General features: G+C 47.2%; 2 protein-coding genes across 6 annotated transcripts in view; both read left to right on the top strand.

Annotated features, from left to right (window-relative positions):
- The window catches only part of dlgap4b (discs, large (Drosophila) homolog-associated protein 4b), a 39,340-nt gene extending 33,334 nt beyond the window's left edge, over positions 1 to 6,006 (top strand). For 4 of the 5 annotated variants that reach the window (XM_088308647.1, XM_088308649.1, XM_088308648.1 and 1 more), the window contains 5 exons: positions 509 to 597; positions 1,345 to 1,823; positions 3,035 to 3,126; positions 4,213 to 4,386; positions 5,509 to 6,006. In XM_088308647.1, coding sequence (XP_088164773.1) covers positions 509 to 597; positions 1,345 to 1,823; positions 3,035 to 3,126; positions 4,213 to 4,386; positions 5,509 to 5,757 — 1,083 coding nt within the window. In that variant the 3' untranslated portion in view covers positions 5,758 to 6,006. Of the gene's footprint in view, positions 1 to 508; positions 598 to 1,344; positions 1,824 to 3,034; positions 3,127 to 4,212; positions 4,424 to 5,508 lie in introns of all 5 variants that reach the window. The other variant, XM_088308650.1, reaches the window with a different exon arrangement.
- A 3,193-nt stretch (positions 6,007 to 9,199) lies between these two features.
- Positions 9,200 to 15,475, top strand: tgif2 (TGFB-induced factor homeobox 2). The gene is made up of 3 exons (XM_088308147.1): positions 9,200 to 9,515; positions 10,805 to 11,046; positions 12,294 to 15,475. The coding sequence occupies exons 1-3, from the start codon at positions 9,497 to 9,499 to the stop codon at positions 13,602 to 13,604; spliced, it is 1,572 nt and encodes a 523-aa protein (XP_088164273.1). The 5' UTR covers positions 9,200 to 9,496; the 3' UTR covers positions 13,605 to 15,475.
- The last annotated feature ends 477 nt before the right edge of the window (positions 15,476 to 15,952 follow it).

The following is a 15,952-nucleotide window of genomic DNA, read 5'->3' on the forward strand; positions in this document are numbered from 1 at the left end:
GCATGCTGTCCGTTTCCCGCTCGTTTGGTCAAAGCCGCAATGACTTGTGGGTGGTCTTCAGTGTGGGCGGGGCGACCGAACCTTTCTAGGAATTGAGACCCTCGCATCTTGGATGGGAACGTGCACTTGACGGCCACAAAGTGCGAGTGCGACTGTTGGCCTCGGGTCGCGTTTGTGCTTCATTCGATGTTTTTGCGTGCGGCGACACCTCACCTCACCAATCGGGCCGCAAACGCTCCGACTCAGCCGTTTCTTGTCAAAAGCTGACCGGCAAATATTTGCCGGAAAGCGTCAAACTTTCTGCAAGGTTTGGTCCGGAAGCATCGCTGTCTCTCCAAATGCGTCTTTTCGTGCTCTTTGTGTCTCCCTCCAACTTGAAGGGTTGCCACGGTAACGTGGCCCCACCACACGTGACATTTTAAAAGAAAAACAATCCCAAAGCGCTGCTTGTCTCCGTGAACGCCGTCGTGAAACGGCTTAATGACGTGATGTCACTTCCTGTCCCGAGGTTGACTGCGTCCAAGAAGTGCCACGAGTGGAGAGCCCGCCCCTGGCCCGCTTCCAGTCCATCGGCGTGCAGGTGGAGGACGGGTGGCAGTAAGTCCTCTTCCTGTCCTTGTAACAACGTGAGGAATTTCTATTCTAGCTGCACACACCAATCTTGTTTGGACTTTGACTTGAAATGCCATGAGCAAATTCCTTCAGTGTCGGCGCCAACCGATGCGGACTCAAGTACGGAGACACCCGGAGGACGTCCGTGACCGCTTCCCTTCATTTGGGAAGATTTTCATCCGGTTTTCCCAAAGAACGTTTTGCACGAGCGCGAGCGTTGCGGGCCATTTTTTTCGCTCCTCACTTTTCACGCCAAACTCTTCCAAGTGTCCGTGGACATTCTTCAATTGATCTTGTCTCCATACTTGTGTCCGTATTGTTGGTTCAGCAGACAGCGTTTGACCGTTTGGCACAATTTGTCCAACTGAACGTCAGTATGACGTCATTTTTCTATTTGGGCTCTTTTGGACATCCTGACCAGCTGCACAAACTCGTCATTTGTCCTTGCATACTTTGCGTTTTGTGTCCGTTTGTCTTTGCGCAATTCCCACAATGTCACCGTTTTCCTTTGCACTTCTTGTCACACTCATCCTTTCTCCTATTTTCACCTTTTGACCGAAGCGTCACTGCTGGAGACATTTTCCTGGTTGATGATGATGATGGGGAGGATGCGAACTCATCTTTTGTGATCACTTCATGGCGCAACAATTTGTCCACTGACGTCCACTGTTCCTTTTTTTTTTTTGGGGTACTTGTTGCCTAATTGCTTGTTGTCACCACGTTTTGTTTCAGGCCCGGTCGCCCTTCTGGCATGGCCTCCGAACAAGATAAACGGGACTTGTCGGGCGTTGCCCACAGTAGTCAGGCCAAAGCCACTGAAAAGAAAGTCATGGTCAGTAGTGCCAGCCAATCATTGAGCTCCCCTCCTGAGCAGGACTCCTTAGACAACGGCGACACGACCGGTGACGCTTCCTCCCCTCCACCTCCCAGGCAGTTCCTCAACCGCTCCACCACACGAAGTAGCTCTTCCTCTTTCTCAGAAAGCCTCGACCCGGCGCTGGACCCCTCCTCATTACCGCCGCCGGATCCCTGGCTGGAGAGCGGCAATGGCAGTAGCGGCAACGCCCCCCCGAGTGTCAGCGGAGGGGGGGCGCTCTGTCGACGGGACGGTCACTGGTTCCTGAAGCTGCTGCAGGCCGAAACGGGCCGCATGGAAGGGTGGTGCCGGCAGATGGATCGGGAGAGCGAAGACAACCAACTCTCGGACGAGGGTGAGCTCGCCCGCTCGCCGGCCCGCGTTTCAACTTCCTTCCTTGGTGTTGAACAAACCACCTGCCGTATTTTGGAGACATAAATGACCGCCACGGACGCCGCCGCAACTACTGCTCGTCAAAACTTCTGTTTAGGACGCATTTTGAGACTCGTTGAATATGTCGTGGCTTTCTGTTCATTAATTGACTCACAAAATAATAATTACATTCCATCCAACATTTGAATGTATTTATAATTAATAATAATAATAATAATAATTTGCCCTCTATTAGTCCCACAATGGGGAAATTCGAGATTCGAACCCAGGCCTCCTGGGGAGACTGGGACCTGAACGTGGCGCCTTAGACCACTCGGCCATCCTGGATGGTCCCCTGCGATTGGCTGGCAATCAGTCGCGGGTGTTAGCCCCGCCTACTGCCCGAAGACGGCTGGGATGGGCTCCAGCACGCCGCCACTTCATAGATGGACGCATCGTCCCAACCCAAAAAGTTGAGCGCACTTCTCGATTCTCACCACCGGAGGCGCCGTTAATTTGGTCCTCACTATTTTGCCTGTTCTTGTGAACGTTGACCAAACTGCACGTCACAATATTTTGTAAAGTCATGCCTGGAATTTTCGTCGAATCACAACTCAAATCTCAATTGGATTGTTTTCCGTCATCGTCACGTTGAAGCTCGTCAGATGAGTCGCAGCTCAGTTCTCGTGGTCTGCCTTAAATTGATTGGACTTTCGCATCAAGGAGGGCATGAAGCAGAAACGAATACCTGCGGCTGCCTCACACCCGCACGTCTGTAATCCTGAGAATTACACAAATCTACTCAAGAATTAAACCTCCAGATTAAATAAATAAAAGTGAACATTTGAAATGAAAAATTGAATTTGTTATCATTTTGTAATCCAGATTTGGTGATCAGTTTGGAGTCCCAAAATAGTCCAGACTTTTGTTTTGGCACAACGCTCCTCACTGGCCCGTGGCTTGCGTATTTACGGCATTTGAGATGAAATGTCTTCAAAGAAATGAAAAAAAAAGCAATGAATTTCTCCCCACTTGCACGCACCAACTTGGATCACTTGGGAAGTGCGCTTTCGAAAGCAACTTGGATGAGCAAATTGGATTTTTGGTTTTATTGCGTTGACGCGGTACAATTTGTCTATGGAAGATGTCCACTTACTCGGATGCGTTTGTCTGCTCTACGTTTTGGCGCTGTAGTGTTGGGGAAGGTCCGCAGTGCAGTGGGAAGTGCCCAGCTCTTGATGTCCCAGAAGTTCCAGCAGTTCCGAGGGCTGTGCGAACAAAACGTGGTGGGTTTTGCCTTAGCACACTTGCGCACAACGATGATGGTTTTGGCACATTAAGACACGTCAAACACATCCAGGACTAGAACGTTTGAGGTCAATCTTTATATAATACTGGAAAAAAAACATCAGCAGCAATAAAAGATTTTTCCATTTGATCATTCCCATCCCATGTACAGATAACAATTGATTGATATGCTTTCATTTGTAGATTGATTCAGCCCTGCAGAAAAGAAAGCAAAGTTCTGGGAAATGAAAACATTTTGTGCTCTTAACCAAGACAATTGTCGCCACTCGTGTACGTCTCGGCCCACAATTTAACAATAGATTCAAAGTTCAATTTTCAGTTGAAATTGAGATGTTTTGATGCAACCTCGTAAACATTAAGAATCTTCTCGGTGGATGAGGTGATTGTGTGTCCTCCGGTAGCAAATGAAATGACTTCAAAATTTCCTGCGTGGAAAACGAAGCCACCAGCAACACACACGACTTAAACTTAATCGCATTACAACTAGCAACTAATATCGTCACGGCAACGAGATAAACTTTGGCCTTTCTCCACCGATGTGCTTCAGTGGCTTGACTTCCCCCGTCTCAAATATGACATGCGCTTGATTTCGAATCAACTCACGAGGCAGTCGAGAAAATGAATTGGCATGATAGGTCACTCCGTTTGCCACATGAGCTTATTTCGTGAACATCCGCAACCATAATTACATGGAGCATTTCAAACAAATTGTTTGCCCGCGTCAAGCACACGAAATGTGTGTTTAAAAAAATGCTGGGATGTAAGCGATAGAATGGCTCCCCCTAGTGGCAATTGTTTAAATAGTCGGGGAATGGATGAGTTGTAAAGTGATGTGATGAGATTTGAAGAGACAATAAATACATAAACAATTGTATTTTGTTTTTAACTTGAATTGATTGAAGTGAAAAATAGAATACCACATGTTGCCCACAACAGCAACAGCACACACGAAAAGATTTTTTTTTTTTTTGTTGTTGTTGTGGGAGAGTGAAGTGACAGCTGACCACCAACAATGACAGCGTTTTTTGTTTTTTTTCTTCCTCCACTGTCCCTCGTTGGGCCAGAACGTGAGCGCCGATCGGCGGCCCGCGGCGCAGGACTTGGCTGGTTTCTGGGACCTGCTGCAGCTCTCCATCGAGGACATCAGCCTCAAGTTTGACGAGCTCTACCATCTCAAGTCCAACGACTGGCAGCCTGCGTCATCTGCGGCTGACCGGTCGCCGTCCCCTGAGCGGAAGGTACTTCCCACCCCTGCTGCCCAGTGCCCCGGCTGGGGTAGGAAAGCCGCCGAAACCGGCCTCTCTCCTCCCACCACCACTGCCATTTCCCCCCTCCCCACCTTCTTTGACCTTTGACCTTCACCTCCACATCCCCTCGTGGGATCAAACAATATGTCGAGCCAATCGAAAGGGACCGGCGAGATCCCTTCCGGCATGCATGGAGCCATTTCATTTGGAAGCGCCGTCGTTGCGTGTCGACGCCCCGCTTTGCGCATGCGTTGCGCGTGTCGTGAGCATGGCGACGATGGACTGGCTCACGCGGACGCCTTCTGTCAAATATTTGTGCTCGCGTCCACGTTGAGACGAGTCTGCCGTGCGTTTGTGTCGGAATGAGCATGCGCTACGCTGCACAACTCATTTCACGACTTTGATTGAGTTATTGAGCGCCTGTCAACTTCAGACACGCGCAGTAAAAATGAAGAGCATTCGACATCATGCCACACTAAATGAAAGTCGGAATTGTCTAATCTTCACATAAATACTTCCATTCGTCGACGGCCGATAAACACTTTGAGGTACGAGCCCCGTACGCACAAGTGTTCTTCACTCTGTCGGAATATTTGCAAATAAATACGAATGCAAATTTGTTTCCGACGCTTCTAAACGCAAAGTGCTCACGTCTTCGAAAGTTGGTGTCCCAAAAAATGTTTTATTCAAGTCACCGTTATTTGGCCGATTGATCCATGAAGATTATTTCCAAAGAATCTTTCTTCAAAGGCCCTTCCCTCGTTTTCTTGCTTTCTGTCGCCTTGCAACGTGTCTGCAAGTTGTGGTTCGATTTTGATCTCATGTCCATATCCGTTCACGTTACCGTTTATGTCCGACCGTTTCTCTCCTATCTTTGCCGATTGTCGAGACTGTTTTTGTCTCATTTTATTTGTTGTTGTTTTTTTGTTTGTTTGTTTTTCGATCCTGTGAGCCACTTGAATCTACCGGATCTAATGAGCAGTCTTCTTTGTCCGAGTCCTGTCTGTCAAATCTGGCGGCAGCTTCCAAAGACAACTTTTCTTCTCGCCTTCGTCTCTGTTCTCATCGCTCTCCCCGCTCGTCTGTCTTGTGCGGTCGCTGTGTCGCTTCCAGGACGAGGAGAAGGCGTCGAGGAAGGCCACGAAAGGACGTCCGCCGCTGAGCCGTGACAAGAGCGCCGACTCGCCTTGCGCCTCTTCTTCCGCTTCCGCTTTGGCTTCGGCTTCGGCGGAGAAGCAGAGGCGAGAGGCCCGCAGGCGTCTGCTGGCGGCAAAGAAGGCCGCCTCCTTCCGCCAGAACTCAGCCACCGAGAGCGCAGACAACATTGAAATCTACGTTCCAGAAGCACAGACGCGCCTTTGAGGGGGACAGTGAGAGCGAGAGAGAGAGAGAGGAATTTAAGGTCAGAGGTCAGATCATGGGACAGATAAGTAGCACAACCATACCTGCAACGGGGAGAGTGGACATGTTAGCAATGCAAATGACAAGAGATTCAAATTGTTTGTCGGCTGGTCCTGAAGGCATCAAAGACATAGTTTGAACTTTTGTGGACTTTCCATCTTCTGAAAGCTGCCAATGAAAACCTCTGCAGTTGCATTTTATCGCTACTTTTTAGGAATATTTATCATGAAAAGAACGAAATGAAGAATCATGTTCCTATCACATTCTCAAAGTAGATTTGAAGGCCGTTTGAAATGTTCTTCTATGTTGACTCGGAGGACACGGTGGAGCATTTTTGCTTTTCCTTTTCTTGTCGTCCTTCTCCCCAGTCTGGCCATTTTGTAGCTTTGCACAACAACGCCTTGTGGCCACACACACACGCACGTGCACACGCACGTGCACACACACGTTACACGACACGACACCATAGCCACTTGCTTCCTTCTCGTGATTCGCTAACTTTGCTTTGCTTTAATGTAGGCGAGCTTTTGGATATTTTGGAGCCGTCACGTGACGAGAGCCAATTCTGACGGCGTTCGGAGCACAAACGTGTCTGTCAAAATGTTTGGAAGAATTTCTACAGGTTCCTTTCTTCCTGGTTTTCAATGAACACAGATCTCAAGATGCTGAGAATCTCAAAGGACGTCGTTCAGGTTGCAGACATCACGACGAGCAATTGCCACACTTGGTTTTTGGTTTTTTATTTTTTTTTTTGTGGGTGATTTTCTTCCACATTTGTTCGCCGCTTCCCCACGTACGTTCAGGGCTTTTTAGATTCTCTTCTCTTTTTGGCAACACGCTCGATTGTTTTCCTTTTTTAATTTTCAAAAACCTTCAAAGCAATCCATCGTATTTCTGTGCAACTTCTCTGCACTTTTTTTTTTTTTATTTAAAGAAAGACGATTTAATTAAAATGTGAACTTCATTAGCAGCTGTGTTTGCATTATTTCTTGAAGTGCTGCATGCTTGTTGGAAGACTGAATTGGCCTCATTTCAATTCATCTTGAGCATTGAAATGTCCGCGTCGCTATCTTGCCATGGAAAACGGAAGGTGTGAAATGAAGAAGTTGGTAAAAGTTGCTGTCACCGTCCCGTGAATGAAAGTCACGCAGGTAGCGAATACTGCCGGAAACAAATTCCTTGTGTGTTTGACATGCTTGGCCAATAAACGTGCTTATGACTTCAAGTCGTCGTCCAGTTGACAAGCTGCCGTTGTTTGCACGTCTTCCAATCCAGTTTGATGGTCAACCAAACTCTCCTGGCTCGATTCTTTTTTTTTTTTTCCATCATCGGCACCTACGGCCCAAAACTGCCGCCCGAGGCTTTGACTTGGAAATGTCCCAACAAGCGCGTGAGAGCTTCGCTTTGCATTGATGATCGGCCTTTGTGCGCTTTTGCCGATGAGCAGGCTCACGGGGTGTCGATTGGCGGTTCCTGGGGAACGTCCCTTCCTTTTGACTGAGGCCAATGGCATCGTTATCACCGCCGAGTCTTTTGTTTGAGCTGAAATCTCTTGATTTGATTCCTCGCTGGTCGGGAACAGTTGTCTGACAACTTATTTAAATGGTCTCGCAATAAGCAAATGAGAACCCACCGACCGCGTCAGATTTGTCACCTTTTTGTGTTGTGCTGTTTGAAGGAAGACGTCATGAAAGCGATGCTGTCTAATAAATGGGCCGATGCCTTTGCGGTATCATCGCCAATGAGTCAAATATCTTGGCTGCAAGCATTTTGTGCCAGCTTTTCCAAAACTCTACTGTGGTTTGGGGTCTTTTTTTTTTTACTTTTGGAACCGCTCAAGCACATCTGTCTGCCGGAATTGAATTCAGATGAGCACAGGACAAAAATGGAACAGTATGACAAACAAATGGAGATCTACAAAAGGAGACGTCATGATATTCTGATCTCCTAAATTTCTACGAGGTCTCATTCCAATACACAATTGGCCAACGGAAATCACTCGGCCACACCTGTCGCTCTCTTTCCTGAGTGGGTTTATCTGAGCTCTCTTCCTGTTCAAGCTTTTGTTACTCTCTGATTGATTTGTTTGATTGTACCATTTCAATGTGACGCATTCTTATTGATTTCAGGGTTGGCAAAAAGTATTTGGTTGAGCCCGCAGGTCAATTGTGAAAACGGATTAAGCCCCAGATGACCCACAAATGTTGACAATATTTGATAGCAAACATTTTTGGGGCTTTTTGTATCATGTGTTTGTCCATTGAGGGCTTGAGGAATCTAAAATGATGATTTGATTTTAGCAATTGTTTTTTTTTATTTGTTTTGTTGTTCCCATGCGACATTGAGCATGAAGTCCATATGTTGATGACACTTTTTATTTTGATCACTTTCATGTAGACGGCAATCATTTGCCAACTGCTTTAATTGAGCAAGGAAATGTGTCATCTATTTCGTTTCCCTCAACCACTCACACGATATTCCAAAGGCCTACTACCTTTAAAGTTCATTAACATCTTTGCAAATTGAGTGTGGAGGAGTGATGGGCGTTGCCTCAGCACAGAGATGATGTAGCAAAAAGCTGTTCGACAAGCAAACCCTTTTAAGAAAACTGCTCCCTGCGCAATAATAATTTGTTGGATGTATGTGAGACGTTGTTGTCCTTTAAAACAAATGTTTGACTTTGTCCTTAGTGACACTTTTAAAAGTATACGTGCGGATGGCAACATCTATTTGATATTGAAATGATTATCAGCGTCCTCCTGCTTCTTGAAATAACGCTGTGCTTATGAGTTAGACAAATGGATATCATTGTTTACAATGCTGTAGCTCTATTTCTACAATCTCAAGAATCTTCAGATGAAACATGGAAAGGCAGAAGGTCAAATAAAATGAATTACTTTCTCAAAAGGTTAATCGTTGTTTTGTGTGTGTGCGCGTGCGTGTGTGGGGGGTGCAGACTTGTGCAGTATTGGGTGATAGTTGTTTATCGAAACCATATCACCTCCAATAGCGCGGAAGCACATTTACAAGTAGTGTGGTGAATTTATTTTTAAAAGAATTGCCATCATCTTAAAACCACCATTTAATGTAGATAACATCATTAACACGTTTAAATCTGCTCCAACATGCTGCACAATAATCCAGGCGGCGTTTGGAAATAAAACAAAACAAAACAATTGTCTTACAAAGTGTGAATGCCTCATTCGAATGCGATTTTTAGTGACTGAAAGCACTTTTTAAGATTCAAATCTTGCATTTCAATCTCATGTGTTTTGCATTTTGAACGGAATGGTCTTTCCGTCAGTTGGGATGACACATTTGACGAGTGCCGTGATTGGTCGACAACTGCCAAAGAGGCAAAACACCAGCTCGTGATTGGCCCACAGCCGTCGAGAAGGCGGGCCCATTCCAGTGGCGACTGTCAAGATTGGCAAAGAGCTGCGCTTGCTGCGTGCAGGTAAAGAATAAGCGACGCCGAAAGGAAACATTCAACGGAGCGAGCAAAGAAAGCAAAACGGTGCGATGGAAAGCGGCCGTCCGCACGAAGCTCTCGGCGCCCAACAACCACAAAGGCGACGCATTTAAGTTTGGGCGCGACGCCAACCAAAAGATTAAGAAAGAGAAAGTGCTGTTGTGTCAACCGTCGTTTGGCTCCCGCAGAAGCAACTTGGACAGCAAGCGAGCGAGCCAGCAACAAAGAATGAAAGCATTCAAAGCGAGTAAGTGTCGAAACGGGGAGCGACCGACTCTCGTTCTCTTGTGTGAGCCACATGTGGCTTTGCTGTTCGTTTAGCATGGAATGCGTGGTGCGTGCGCGCGCGCGCGTGCGTGCGCGCGCGTCGCCAGCCTATGCGGCGTGTTTGTGTTTAATTGTGGAGGGACAGCTAGCCAGCTAGCCAGCTAGTTATCGCTCGAGGCTGCCCAAAAAGCCAAAGAGCATCGCCATCGTGTCCGTTTGTGGCTCCCGCCTGCTTCCTTTGTGTCTTAAACGACAATTCGGTCACCTTAAAAAAAACGTGGAGGTCTTTGAAAAAAAATAAAATAAAACGTGTTAGCATGAAATGCAAACTTGTTGGTCTCCGCTCACAAGATTGTGCGATGCAGAGATTTTTTTGGCCGCTCCATTAAAACATTCGGTTCCGATTCTCGGACGTTACTTGAGTTATTGATTTATATATATATATATTTTTAAGGACAATAGAAAGCGTCTAAGAGACATTCGAGCACGCGGCTGGCGTTCCAACTGATTAGAAAGCAGCCTGCGCTTGTAAACAAAGCAAAGCAAAAAGTTTTTGCTCTCTCTTTTGGCAAATGAGATACTCCCGATGGCAGACGATTTGGCAGCTCGGAGACGCAAGGAGAGCACATCTAGTTGGACATTTTCTCAAATGTTTGGAATTTGGACCCCAGTCTTCCAAATGTCACGATTAATTGTAGTGGAATTTTGGAATGAGGGTTTTATTTGGAGCAGTCCGGGTAAAATGTTTCTACTCCTGAATGTCTCCCAAATATGATGGATAACTACAACCACAACACAATTTCTCCAAATGTTCAAATTAGTTTGTCAATGCAGATTTGTAAAAGAAAATGTGTTTTGTCACAAGTTTGAGCCCACACGGCTTAGTTCTTCCTCTCATGGTCAACGGACTCCTGGGCCAGCAGCCACTGTGATGTTGATATGCACACAATCTCCTTTGTGAAGACAGGCGCTGCCCTGGGGGTCAGGTTTCACTCAGCCAGAGAGAGGGAGACATTTAGTGCATTCTGTGGCGCACCCCATGGGAGCAGGCATGTTCCATTTTAAAAAGAGGAGATTCCCTCCATTGGTCACCCAAAACTCCCAACAACAAACGCAACCACCTCACTTGGAATCAAGTGGGCTTTTAAGGCCCATCGAGGTTTCGTTGCTGCCGCCCGCTCATTGAAAGCCATTTCATGAGCACGAGTTTCATCCGAATGCATTTGCGGTTTCCCTCAACATGGCTGACCACTTGCCACTTTTTCCCAGCTGTAGAAGAAGAGCGTCACATGGAGCAGGAGCAGTCTTCTGCCATGTCGGACAGCGATGACGGCTCCCCCCTCGACCTGTCAGGAAGGGGACTCTTCGGGAAGCGCCGTCGCCGTGGCAACCTGCCCAAAGAGGCGGTACAGATTCTCAGGAGCTGGCTATACGAACACCGCTTCAACGCCTACCCTTCGGAACAGGAGAAACTCAGTTTGTCCAGCCAGACCAACCTCTCTGTGCTGCAGGTAGGAAGACCATTTCAACTTGAGATGTTTCAATCTGTGTTCATTCCGCATCATGCACTAGCCTTGCTTCGTTAGTCTGTTTTCTGGGGGCGGATCTGTCTCATGCAAATGTTTAAATGCACCATGCAAATAGGTTGAATAGGGGAGGGATTGTTGTTGAAAGCAGAAAAGCGCACGTTTGCACCCAAATAAGACAAATCCCTCGACCAAACCCACTTTTTCTAGCCAAACATTAAAATGCTTTCCATTTGCATATATCCCACAAAACCACTCGGTTCCGTGGTGGTTGAAAATGTTCCGGAAAAGATGAGAGGACGTGCGTGGTAGATAAATGTCGTGTTTTGCAATTGAGTGTGTTAGTCCCAAAGCTTGTGATGTGGCCTTTACCAATTTGCGGTGAAAACATCATCACATCTTTCCTGTATACAAAATAAACCCAGCGAGGCTGTTTGCGACTGCTGCTGGCCAGCCAGCCCGCCAGTTCGCTAGCTAGCTTGCTTGCTAGCTAGCGTGCTAGCTGTGGGGCAGCGAAGCAAAAGCGGCTCCTCTAAAAGTCATCACATCCTCTATCATAATAATCATTGGAATAAATCAATACTTTGGAAAGGTGTAACAAGTCCTTGCGATTTTCACGGGCAATTATTATATAAATATTTCTTATATTTGTTAAAACGTGTAACTTGCACAAAAGCAATTTTCAATATTTTGCCCCCAAAATCCTTCGATGTTTCTTTCATTTCCTGTCGTCGCTTCACTGGAATGTTTTTTGGCCGGCTTCTCCTTGTGGCTCAATATTTGGAGCACAGATCTTCCTGATTGCCGTCCGTGTGTCTTCGGGAGGTTGCAGCACGAAAGGGAGCGAGGTCATGCCTGAATAAAAAGTGGCGACCATCGCTGACCGCTATGTTGGAGCGTTTATCGCCATATGAGAAACAGATTTTTGGCGACGATTTCAAAACTTTTTTATTTTTTCGAGTGGATCGGGTTTTTGAAAGATTTTTATTTTCTGGTTTCAAGTTTGACGCATCAATGAGTTTTATCCTTGTTGTTGAAAAAAAAAAGTCAACCTGTTGCTGAACCTCACTTTTAATTCATACTCTAAATATATTACTATATTCACAATTGTATTTTTTTTTTTCATTTTGGTTTTTCACGGTTGAATTTGAATCATGATCAAGAGCAACATTGTCATTATTTGTTAAAGCAGCCGTCGGTTATTAACGTCCACCCTCGTTCTCCTTCTTCAGATATGTAACTGGTTCATTAATGCTCGCCGCCGCCTCCTGCCTGACCTGCTGCGAAAAGATGGCAAAGACCCCACCAAGTTCACCGTCACCCGCAAGTTAAGCGGCAAGAGCGAGGGCCACTCGTCCCCCGACAGCCGCTCGTCCACCGGCTCCGCTCAGCAGCGCCCGTCTGTCATCCGCTCCACCCCGACGTTGGACCTCAGCGTCCTCGGCAACACCGCCACCGCAATTCTGACGGCGGCGGGTTATCGCGCCAAGGACAGCTCGGTTCAGGCGCTGATGAGGCTCGACACGCAAAGACTGCTGAGGGAGGCCGAGGAGCAAGGCGCGAACGTCGCCGCCGCAGCGACGGCCGCGGCGAGCCCAACCGGTGGCCTCTTCAACACCCCTCCCCCGACGCCCCCTGAGCTCTTCCCCACTCAGGATTTTAGTGATCTGAGGCTGCTGGTTGACGCAGCTTTGCAGAGGGCGGCGGAGCAGGAGAACCTGAAGCAGGTGGAGGAGGGCCACGACATTCCCAAAGAGACCGTAACGATTGAGAAGCTGGCGTCGCAGCGCGGCATTTACGCGAGTGACATGGGGCCCACGCCCCCTCCTGAAGACAGCCACCACGTCTTGGATCCATGCCGCGTCCAGAGTCTGATGGAAAAGGCCATGGCGGTGTCTGTGGCAGCCAGCGCTTCGGACGCTCCTCAGTCTTCTGTACCAGCTTCAGTCCTGGTCGCAGCCCCCAGGTTGTCCCCTCTGCCCATGCCCAAAGCCATTTGGAGTCCCCTGGAGGACTCCAAGCGGTCCCGGCTCCTGCCAGCCCACATGCCAACCTTGGCGACGACAGCGTTTGGGCAGCCAAAGTCTGAGAAGCATCGCGCCGATCCCCATGCAGCTTCAAATAGTCCTCCCGTGCCTGCGACGGCGACGGCTTCTCCCTCCATCAGCGTGGCAAGCTACGCCTCACCAGCAGCCGTAGCTCTCCTTTCAGCCGCTCCCACTCCAAGCGCCGGCTCGTTCGCAGGCCCGCTTTTCCTTCCTTTCCACCAATCCCAGCTCTTCCCCTTTGTTGGCCCGCCGCCGCCGTCGCCGGTCGCTCCCTCCGGCCATCCGTCGAGGTCAAAAGTCACGCCTCTCCTAGGCCTCCCCCCGCACCTCACCACAGCCGGCAGCGGCGGGGGCTCGCAGAGGAACTCGGCAGTGGTGCCCAACATGTGGAGCGTGGTCCACGCCGACGCAAGGCAGTCCAGCCCCCTCCAAGTAGTCAAGGCGCCCATCACCGGCTCGGCGTGGGGCTCGCAACACACGGCGTGCACGCAGTGAGTACGACGCGGGTGCGTCCGTTTTTTGGGGGGGCCGAAGTGGGACAGATTGTTCAAAACAAAACACGAGCGAGTTGAATCACCACTCCCCATTGAGCTGACGACGAATGTGTCTGAGAAATGCACGACTTTTATTTGACATGGATGGTTTTTCTTTTAAAGAGCTGCTGGTTCAAGCAACGTTTGCTTTTTTTTTTTTTTTTTTAAATGAAGGGAAAGTCAATTCAAAAATGTCTTTGCGATAATGTTGTATGTGCCCCCACATTGTTGCATTTGTAGAATCGGAACAAAGCGGCAAACGTCAGCCGTTTGCGGGGCGGCCATTTTGACACATCTGACGTGACGACGCCCCGTTTTTGAGACGTTTTCTGGGTTTGCTTCTGTGGCGTTTGCATTGTGATGTCATTTTGGGACGCGAGCAAAATGGCCGCCATGTGCGTCTTGCCGTGTCGTTCATATTGACCCAAATGATTGTGGCAAAACTGTTTGCCGTGACTTTGTCGTTAAGTGCCGTCAGCGACGCTCTGTGCGCATCGTTCCGTGCTCACGAGTTGTCGCAAACGTTTGGCGATGCCTTCAGCGGCAATCTGTCTCGAATGTTTCAAAGTTATTCCAACACGTTCCATTTTTCTTTTTTTAGTCGATGTTACACTAACAGCGTCGTCCTCGTTGGCGACGGAACAAAGTCACAATTGAGTCCAGTTAATAACCCATGTGAGAAAAAAAAAAAACTGCACTCAATTGTGACTTTGTTCCGTCGGCTTTTTGTCTTCACAGTCACCATGTCTTTATTTTCCGGCCAGAGCGTTTTCTTGCGTGTGTGAGTGTGATGTGTTCTCGTCCATTCTTCCAGTTTTGTCCTTGAGGGGCTTGCGGAATGAAAATCCGATCACGTTGGCTGTGTGACTGAAGTCGATGACGGTGTCGAGCGTAGCAACTCGATGACGTCACCGTGCTTATTTTTTGTCTGAGGCAACGGAGGAGACGTTTGCCGTTCGGCCAAAGTCGAATGTCACAGCCGACTGTTTATGAAGACGTATGGCACCCCCGCCCCCTTCATCTGTGCTTTAGAAATGTCCAGTCATTCACAAAATCGTAGTTTCCATGAAACTGTCTTTAGCGTAACGGCAATATATTTGTGCGGCTGAATGTCGACATCATCGAGATACTGTAGCAGACTTGAGAGGTTCCCGTTGACCCGAGTCGATGAACCATGGCCAGTTTGTACCCTTACGTACGTTGCATGTGCCGAAAGAGGGTTTTTTTTGTTGAGTTTTTTTAATGTATAATTGAAATGTCAATCCCGTTCCTTCTAGCTGTTTGTTCACATTGAATCTCATTATTGTCAGTTCATGTTGTCAACGGATGTGCATGGATACCTCATTTTACACCGGTCACGCTAGGATTGGCTCTTGCGTAGAAAACTAAGTATTAAATGACTTTTTTTTTTTTTTTACTACAATGTGGCTCGTGATTCCGAAGATGTCTGATTAAAAGAATTAGACAAACAAGTTTTAGATAGAATGATTTTGTATGTTTTAGATATTTGACATTCCAATTGGAAAAACTTGTTTTATATGTTTAAGTTTTCAAGGTCAAATCGTTTTAGTTTGGCAATGACATATTTATCTCAAAGATTGTCATTTCGTCACTGCCAAAGCCATTCAAAAAATCTTTATGATGTTACTGACCGTGACCGTTAGCAGTATGACGGGCGTCTGTGCCTTAAACTTTTGACTGAGGGGTTCATGATACGCCCCCAGATCCCCTGTTCTGTTTTTATATATATATATATATATATATATATATATATATATATGCACACTAAAAATGAACTCAATAGTTTGTGCGATATATGCCTTAAACTTCAAGTGTGTTTTGTATAAAGAAATAAAAGTTCAGTTTTTCATAAATTGTCTGCGGTGTGGCATTTTAAAGTATTGACAATAACCCAGATGGTATTTTGACGGCTTCTTTAGCGTTCAAACCATGAACATTACTAAGTTTTTTTTTTTTGTGGAAAGTCACCTTTCCCACAAAAACATCTGGCATGTCTCCTGGTAACGTGTCCACATTCTTTACGATGTGTGACTTTGCACAAAAACTATTTGTCATGACCAAGTGTTTATTTAACAAAAACCCAAATTATATTCTTAATGAATCGTCCTGCAAAATGGATCCTCCAGCCTGCAAATATCGCAGACGACAGCAAAGTGTCTTTTTAAGAACGTGACGTCTTCGCTGCCGTCATCAAATTACACCCACTCGGTCGGGAAAGGAACGCCGACGATTTTCGGTTCAACGACCTTACAAAAGATACAAAATTGGCCGACCACAAGGATTTTTTTT

The sequence above is a fragment of the Idiotropiscis lumnitzeri genome, chromosome 11 (assembly GCF_059441095.1).
Source record: "Idiotropiscis lumnitzeri isolate Australia: NSW breed Sydney's pygmy pipehorse chromosome 11, RoL_Ilum_1.0, whole genome shotgun sequence".
Taxonomy (NCBI): domain Eukaryota; kingdom Metazoa; phylum Chordata; class Actinopteri; order Syngnathiformes; family Syngnathidae; genus Idiotropiscis; species Idiotropiscis lumnitzeri.

Bases quoted from the DNA above. Each gene is read 5' to 3' on its own strand.
- tgif2 (XM_088308147.1), top strand. The intron at 11,047-12,293 runs GTAGGAAGACCA...CTCCTTCTTCAG, and splicing joins CCAACCTCTCTGTGCTGCAG to ATATGTAACTGGTTCATTAA.